At 41.7% G+C, this 8,924-nt stretch overlaps 1 protein-coding gene across 3 annotated transcripts; it reads left to right on the top strand.

Moving 5' to 3' along the window:
* Positions 1-3,533: 3,533 nt before the first annotated feature.
* LOC123963678 (AMME syndrome candidate gene 1 protein-like) lies at positions 3,534-8,729 on the top strand. Of its 3 annotated transcripts, none has more exons than XM_046040685.1 (3): positions 3,534-5,105; positions 7,896-8,070; positions 8,405-8,729. In XM_046040685.1, exons 1-2 carry the CDS (start codon positions 4,630-4,632, stop codon positions 8,032-8,034), a joined length of 615 nt encoding a protein of 204 aa, XP_045896641.1. In that variant the 5' UTR covers positions 3,534-4,629; the 3' UTR covers positions 8,035-8,070; positions 8,405-8,729. The 3 variants fall into 3 exon arrangements, 2 of the variants coding, with proteins under 2 accessions (XP_045896641.1, XP_045896642.1); XR_006823240.1 differs by having other exon boundaries at positions 3,539-5,105; positions 7,924-8,070; XM_046040686.1 differs by having other exon boundaries at positions 3,538-5,105; positions 7,924-8,729.
* Positions 8,730-8,924: the final 195 nt, after the last annotated feature.

Below are 8,924 nucleotides of genomic sequence, written 5' to 3'. Positions count from 1 at the left end.
AAGAGAAAGGTCATTACACTGGGAGCCAGAGAGGAAAACAGCTGACTCCAGATAAAATGATGACAAGGTTTCTGTGAGGAAGAGAGAGCTAAGTAGGCAATACAGTGCCAGAAGTGAGAGCATGGACTCGTACTGCATTTGTGTGTGTGATAAGCTGCATTAATATTTTCAGAAATTCCTCCAAAAGATGATTTTCACAATACTGTACATACATGTCACCAAAATGGTTCCCCTGCATTCAAATTTTGTCCTACCAATACACCAGAGGATTTAGTAAATGTAAAGGAGAGCACTCAGAGCAACATTGTAAGTTGGCCCCATGCAATCCGTGACATTTATCAACCTTGTCACCACTGGGGACTGCAACACCATTGATAGAGCATATGCTCAACCAACACTGGCACAGCATCCACCCCTCCTGTGACAGATGCTGTTGACCCCACGTACAAACAATGAAGTCACATTTTCGCTGTATCAATGAATTAGCCATGGGAGCATGTCCACTAAACAGGTATTTAACAGACATGTCCTACATCAAGTTGCAAAATGTTGTGGTAAAATGTCTTCTGATGCTGGTTGTATAACCATCATATTGATGATTTATCATCCATCACAGAGCAGTTGAAACCATGAAGATAATGGTACACAATAGGGGGGATTCAGAGTGTCTTAAACTCCAGTGGGTGGAGAGATTGGCCAACAGTAAGTGACTGTTTTGATATCCAGAAATCTCAGCAGGGGCCTGGAGAAGTAATCATTGGGTCATTGATATTGATCAAACCCATGCTGATATTATAGTCATTTTACCACAGAGAAGTAAAAACATAACTTGTGTTCCCTTTAGTCCCATTCAAATAGATTTTTATTTAGCCATGGTTATACATCTAATGTTGTTTCGTATATTCTGACTTTTTGAAGCACTTTTCTCAGCAAGTTTCAGAACTTTCTGTTTACTTGAATTAGTCAGCTATTGTCCACGTAGTATCTCAGTCCTGCCGCTGCAGGAAATTCCACCACAAGGCCTAATAACAACATGCCAGATTGTCTCTGCTCCCAAGAATAGAACCGACAGGTAATGAATGGAACAAACCAGTCTATGCTCAGCATATACAGTATATTCACTAAATGGTGATTGTGCATGTGTGGATTTTTCTTAAATAGGAAGATTACAATGCCAACAATAGCACCCAGCTCAGCCTATTTTGCTTGCTCAATGCCACTTTGACCTTGAACAGCAGTGCCACTCTTAAATTGTAGCTGGAATGGGAGGAAATTCGGCCTGCCTCCCCCTTTCCTGTTGTAGTTTCAAAAGATAATCTGCATGGGGTGGATTGCATTGCAGTGACATCACCCATGCCTAAAATCCAATGGTTGCACAAATGGGGTTTTGAAGAGCATACACTTTCTGCTTAGCTGCACTAAGCCATGTGTACGTACCAGCTTCATCCTCTACTAAGCTACACGTTCTATAATGGCGTTTCCTTTTAACTGTGGAAAATGTAATATGTGATCTAAAGAATTGCAATCTGAGTAGCTAAAATAATAATTAAGTCTGCTGAGAGTATCCGTTAATTAGTGAGAATTTGGGTATTTTGCTGCTTATCACTCCATCTCCAACTCCATCACAGCCGATTAATCCATAGACCTCATGACTTTACAGTGCTGAATGTAACAACAAAGCCATCGCATCTAATCATACTACCACGACTGAGGACGTTTCGCACATTACTGTTTGTTGACTTATATTCGAAAGTAGAAGGACTTTATGACATTCAGCCTTGGCAGTTTCTGCTCTCGTAAAATAAATGGATGGGATATTTTACAGGCACTATTTGAGTCTACGCAGTGAAACAATGTTCTTTTTTTAACAGTTGAAATAATCTCAAAATAACCTTCCCAGATAAGGAAAGTCATTTGAGTGTTGACCTCAAGGCTACAGCATTTACATGAATATTGCTGGGCAGGAAAATGGGAGTGACGTAGCATGCGATGATTTTCAAGGGCTTTGCTGTCATTTGCATTTGTCATTTCTTTAGAAATGTTATGATAAACACCTGCCTCAAAACCAAAAATAGTCATAGAACAAGTAAGGTTACCACATCAGTTTCTGTTGGACCTACGTGTTTCTAGATGAATTTTCCAAGAGTGTTAAACAGAAAATATGGCAGAGGGAAGTCATTCATTCAGGAGACTGATGGTTACACTCAAGATCTTGCTTAAAAGTATTTCAGCCAAATATGTACTTTAGTCTCCCCAAAGAGGCCTGTTACCTGGCAAATGCTCAGTCAATATCCACAAGAGCCAACAGTAATTAGTTGTACATTTTAAAACAGACTTGAAGCCTTATGCTGAGTCGGTCATGGAGCACTTTATGGGAGGGTGTCTGTGGGTTACTGTTTACAGCTCTGGTCCAGATGATAAACTCAAATATGTCAGTACCTGACAGCAAATGGGGGTAAAGACAAAGCAAATGGACGCTGAATGCACATTAACCTATATGTTTAATGTACTCTAAGCACAAGCAATTTTTGGCACTGCAATATTGCAGATGTTTATTTGCACTAGCCCTGTCATGAGAGTCAACACCACACATAAAGCCAATAGCACTGAGGATATTAGGCTACTCTAAACTAACATATTCTCCCTGTTGTCTTCTGTCAGCCAGGCTTTAAATGTTGAGCGACAGGGAGCTCCTTCCTCTGAGATGGTTTACTCTTAGAGGTTTGAAATTGGATGATTGTGTAGCGTAATCTGTTATTTTGAAAAAACACTAGACTGACTCCAGTAGTCAGCCTTACACATACTGCTTCAAGACATGTAGCCGATCAAATAAGTATTGTGAACCTAAAGAAAAGCTAGTTTATGTTTTATTTAGCTTCCAGAGATCAAGATCTCCTGCCCCCATGTCACCACCCAGGCGATGTTTGACTCTGTCAGGCCTACGGTGTTTTCATTTTCAAGCCCACTCCGCCCAGCATTATGACTCAGGGTATGGTCATCATCAGCTGATCCAACAATGTGTATTCATCACTGACATTTAGACACTGGTCTTTGTTCTCTTTACTGATAGGCCAAAATGTATTTCTCACTTAATAGGTCAGGGGCTGAATGGGGGTGGAGTTGGATAATGATTCAGGGGGCCCAGAACCAGACAGGAGACATTTATAACAGAATTACACTTATTATCATTATTTATATGTATTTTCCTGATTAAGGGTCCCAGATGAGCATTTGATGTGTAGGCTACAACATAAAGGCCATTTGCAGTAAATCCAAAATGACAATTGACTTTAACAGTTACAATTTAAAAGTACTCCGTGTAACCTGTATATTGACCCCTTGAGACGCATAGAAGAGGATAAATCACCTCACTGAAATACAAAGACACTGGTAAATCAAGCCTCTTAACAGCACTCATAAGATAATCTAAAGGACAGACCACTCTAGTCACATGCCTTTTATAGCTTAGGGATACCGTTACTTTTTCATGCACGTACGCATACACGGTTATGAACGCCGTGAGCGCGCAAGCTTCCACAGCACCGTACATACCCCACAGAAGTTACGCATAATGTGTAGCAAGTGGGCGCAATACGTTTTCTGAATCCGGTTCCGGAGTGCCGACGACACCGATGCCTGTGCCCACAGACTGATCACAGGGCTTTTACCCGAACAGCACTGAATGGTAGCAGCTGAGAGACGGGTGCGGAGCGAGGGTTGCCAAACCCGGAGGATTTCTCACGGCTCACGGACTAGAATGCTCTTCTATGTGTATCCCCATAAACGGATGACAACCTCCAAACAAACGTATACTGAAAACTTTCAGCTCTACATTTGACGCGGGGGTGTTATTGAGATTTTTTTAAACCCAGGTCCAACAACAGACATCATGCAGGTGCAAACTGTGGGCTAACGTTCCTGAAATGACTTGCTCGGCGCTGACGCGTTGCATTGTGCCATGCCAACCCTGCATTGTCAGATGCCATTTTACTCTGCGTTATCCCAGCGTCTGGAATTCCAACATAACTGGGCCTGTTGTGTAATTAGAAGTTCGTGAGGCTGTAGCAAACAAGCTGGTGCAATGAGAAGCTACGCTGTCCAAGACATGGTGCGCAATTTGTGCTGAAGCGTATGGGTCCTGCGTACTCAAGCTCCCGGCTTCCACTTGGAGAGGTGTGCTGCGGGGCTACAGTGCACTGGCTGTCGGCTTCACATCTGGACCGCTTGGCTACTGTCATCTGCGGCCTGTTCGGACTGTGCACTCCCTGAACTTGTATGTTTACAGGGAACTGACTGAGATCACATCGGATGGTGTCGTGTTAGGTGAATATTTGTCTGGAACTTGACGTTACCGGTGATCCACTAGAACACCGTGGTCCAAAGCTGGACTGGCTAAATAATTACTCATGGAAAAAACGCTTATCCAGCTATGGAATTTGCGTAGCGAAGTCACGCATTTTTAAAGGCAGCGCTAGGGTGACATTGCAGTCTTCTCACCACATCGGTTATTTCGTCGTCCGACAAAAAAATAAAAGAGTGAAAGTGGAGTATTGTCCGTCATACGTATCAACGCAGTGGGATTTCTACGTCTGGTCGGCGTTCCCCCCCACCCTTCCCGCGGTGACGGTTATGGGTCGGAAGCGGTGTGTCGGTGCAGATTGTTCCAAGATGGCGGCCGGGTGCTGCGGGGTGAAGAAGCAGAAACTGTCGGGATCGCCCGGGTCGGGGGGTCCCGGCGGGGTGGGGGCGGGAAGCGGGATGGCAGGAACCGGACATTGTGGCTCGGAGTTGGGGATTGGCTCCTCCGCGACCGTTGCAGCAGCGGCGAACGTTAGCAGAGCCAACGGCCTGGGGGGACCCGGGGGTAACGTTAGCGGCAGCAGTAGTAGTAGTGGTAGCAGCGGCACAAACGCTCTGTCCCCAGCCCCGGCCGGTTACACTTCATCCGGCCTCTCCCCGAATCTCAGCTCGGGACCTGGTTCGGGAAGTGGAGGCAGAAAAATGGTCGTCTCAGCGGAGATGTGCTGCTTCTGTTTTGACGTGCTTTATTGCCATCTGTACGGATACCAACCTCCGAGAACACCCAGGTTTACAAATGATCCCTAGTGAGTATTTTTGTCTTTTGTTGTTTTGCTGCATGTCAAAGCTCATTGGTAGACACTCTCACCAAATGCCTGTTGGGGCACACTTGATGGGTTTACCTCTGGATTCTGCTTCAGTGTTAAGGGCACAAACTGTCACATCGAAACCCTATTTTACTTCTAATGAATTTAACGCGAAAAGCTCGCGATCACAGCTTAATTTGGGCAAGTTGAAATTTGGGCCTTGTCGATGAGACTATCTGCAGTGGCCTGCAGCTACACTAATCTAACACTAACGTTACAATGAATGATTTGGTGTGATGTTATCAAGCTAACTTATGTTACCTATTACTGAATGATGGAAAGTTACTCTTAGTATTTTTAGATTCCCCGACGCTGCTCGCCGAAAGAAACATTTTTGCGTTAACGTTACTGTTTGACCAACTCGAATAACAGTGGCTAGCGTTAGCTATAAGCCTGTATGCTACTAGCTAATATTAGCAAGCCACTAACACTTAACGTTAAGCGTCAAACGAGTAAGATACATCGCTTGTTTTTAGGTTTAACGCAGCAGTTCTGCAAGCAAGGATGTACTGTATGAACGGCTTAAATACAAAACGTGAAACGTTGGTACTTCTAATCTTTGAAGTTGCCCTCAATGAACTCTGGATTACCACATACTACGCTTAGCTTTGTTAGCTATAAGCTACATTAGCGTAGCAACGAAGCACTAATGAGCTTGAAGTCATTACCTTAATGGTAAATGTATTAAAAAGTCTACACGGCGTCACGGGCAGAAAATCGGCCACATTACTCGCTCGTTTTACAGCAGGTTTTGTTTGGTTAAGTGTAACGATACTATCGAACTAAGGGTTTAGCTAAGTTTAGCATCAACCAACAAAGAAAATGTGGTTCTAGCTAAGTACTAAGCAGTCCTAAGCATTCTTTATGGCCGAATGTAACTAAAATAGCACTGTCTGTGTTAAACACATGGAACTAACGAACACACATTGTTTAACCATTTGAAGCATTCACGGAAAACGTGACTTTTTGTGTTATGACCGTATTAACTATAAGATTGACAAATTTTATTTTTATTTTGTGCCTGTAACCGCACTCCTGCGCCCTCCACTGAAACATTTTGACCCCACCTTATACAAGCTTTGTAATATGATAGCAAGTGCGGGCGTTTTACTTACATTTCTAGGCTATACAGGGATTGTTTACAATTGAAGCAATAATTGACTTATTCCATTGTACCGGCCGGGAATTTGTGAAGAAACTTTGGAGTGATGAGGAACACACACATTTAAAATAGTGTAAAAAAAAAAAAAAATAAATAAATAAATAAATAAATAGTCAAAGGAATTGCACTATTGGTTTTAAATGTATTTCTCTGCTGACCAGTTACACCATGGTGTATGTGTGTTTACATAAACAGTTCATATTGCTGGTAACCATGATCTGTTATGGGAAACAATCCCTCCTACACATTGTATATGTATACAGTACACACATAGCCTTTATCTTCTTACTCTGCTCATTCACATCAATAGGTTTTTATGCATTTATAGTTGAAACTCTCCCGAATAATGAATCTGTTGAAATATTGCTTTTGACATGTTGACCTTCAGCATCATGTTGGAGCCTTTAATTGTACAAGTTTATTCACAAACTGTATCACACTAAAATCACAAAATCACCACAGCAGACTCCAGGCAAAATACTTGACACATTCAAATATGAGAACCAATCAGAACTCACAGTGGTGTGGCAAACACTGAACAATGAATTGGCATTTCCCTGACAGAGTGGGGACAGCTCACCATATCATGCATTTGGTGTTACCTAGACTAACCAAATACATGTGTCAACTCTCTGACTCAAAATTAATTTCAGATGTTTGTGATTCCATACAAGGTCTATAAATTTGCACTCTGACAAATATGTGAGCCACCACAGAACATTTTCTCAGTCCTTTCTGAGAGTATTCTCCCAGGGTTGCCTCAAACTAGCCTGGCAAGCCAGATTAGTGTTGCCATTGACAAAACAAAATCATCTGGCGTATGGTGTCATTGTGTTAATATAAAAATGCTCCGTCCCAATGTCCATGCTTGGCATTAAACCTTCATAAATATTAACTGATGTAATCAAGAGAAGTGTCTCATTGCGAGAGGTTGTGAGGTCTTAAAATTCCTAATTTGGAAAAGGGACAGGTTTTATAAAATCCCATGTCGCTAGTTTTTGTTACAAGTAAAGTGTGAGCCTTTCATATGTAGCCTAGTTTAATAAAACTGAGTGCTTGTTGTGGACCTTTTGAATAATATAGTAATAGTTGACTGATTTGAGCTTTCAATATTTAAACTTCCCAACCTCCTTTCATTAAGATGAGCGCTCAAGCTGTCTGTCAGCCATAAACGGTAAACACTGGGATCGCACCTTATCTTAACCATATGAAACCAAGGTCTGAACCCAACCATTCAATCGTGACTAGGAATGTGGTAGGCTAATTCCCACCGATGTGAATCCCGCAGGTATGAGAAACTCTGTCTGTGGTGTCCTCGCTATGTCCTTCACTTGGGGGCGTTGTCAGATTGAATTATTGAAATGCTCCAAACAACTACAGTATTTGACATAGACACAGTGGTCTGCAGAGTTAGCCAGTAAACAATGCAGGGTCCCAGATTGTGAACATCTTGTGATCATTTTTTTTAAAGCCAGTGGTACAAAAATTAAAGAAATAGGAACCCATGCTTATTGCGAATGTGCCCTTTTATGTTTTTCAGAAGTCATAATGTCGTAACCTTGAGACAGTGTGTGTTTTTATTGTCCGACTGTCCAGCTTACATGTTGTCAGCATTTAGTAAAAACAGCAAGTCTTCTCCTCCAAATGGAGGGTCACATGCTGAGAGCGGTGCACAAAGGTATCTGCTTCATTGACCACCAACACTGACTGATGGACCACTCAGACCAACGAGCGCTGCTGCAGGTACGTTAGCATAACTAGTCAGATAATTTAGCTAGGTAACGTTAGTTGAATGTAATGGTTGTATAACGTGATACGGTCACTTTAATTGGTCGGGTAATATTCATTGAAATCTGTGTAATGTTTGATAGTGAAGGTAGTATAAGCTACTTGAATTTTTTAGATATACTAAGCTAAAGCAACAACTGAAATGTCAGAGTACAATTCAATAGTCATAACTAGCTAGCAAACATGTTATCTTGTTAATACATCTTACCCATTGTGCTACCAAATGGTGAACACTAGGAATCTTTTCTTTTCTTCATCAACCTTTGCCCATGTTGATCCCTCATTTAAGGACAACACCAGAAGACACCAGCCTTTCCTCACTGGCAGAGAATGGGGGGGGGGTGATCCAGGAAAGGTAAAATGAAGCCAAAGGACAGTTACCGTGCTGTGGTTTTCTGAGGAACTGCTGGGTCTGTAAAACATCTACAGTAGTGGCCATTAGACACCATTTTGTTTTTCATCAGATTGCCGTAGCTGTAATGTTTTGTTCCTTTGTAATTTTTTTGTTTTTAATTACTGGTACTTCATTAAATCTGAACTTTGAATTTTGGTTTTGCTGCAGCTGTTTAATATGTGAAGAAGCTAAAAATAAAAGTTAAGATTTGTTCAAAGAGTAACTGTCTCATGTTTCTTTTTCTAAAATTTTGGGACTTTTAAAGTCTTTTAACTTCAAATAGTAAAGGAATTCTAGCTCAAGACCTTCTCCATTAAACAAAAAAATATTTTGTACAAACCAGTGTCAAAGTTGAAGTACCAGTATTGGTTCTGGTATTGAAAATTTCTTCACAGGGGAAACATAGAGCTCATCT

Source organism: Micropterus dolomieu, linkage group LG23 (genome assembly GCF_021292245.1).
Source record: "Micropterus dolomieu isolate WLL.071019.BEF.003 ecotype Adirondacks linkage group LG23, ASM2129224v1, whole genome shotgun sequence".
Classification (NCBI taxonomy): domain Eukaryota; kingdom Metazoa; phylum Chordata; class Actinopteri; order Centrarchiformes; family Centrarchidae; genus Micropterus; species Micropterus dolomieu.
The sequence above is the reverse complement of the archived record's forward strand: the minus strand, read 5'-3'. Positions and strand labels throughout refer to the sequence as shown.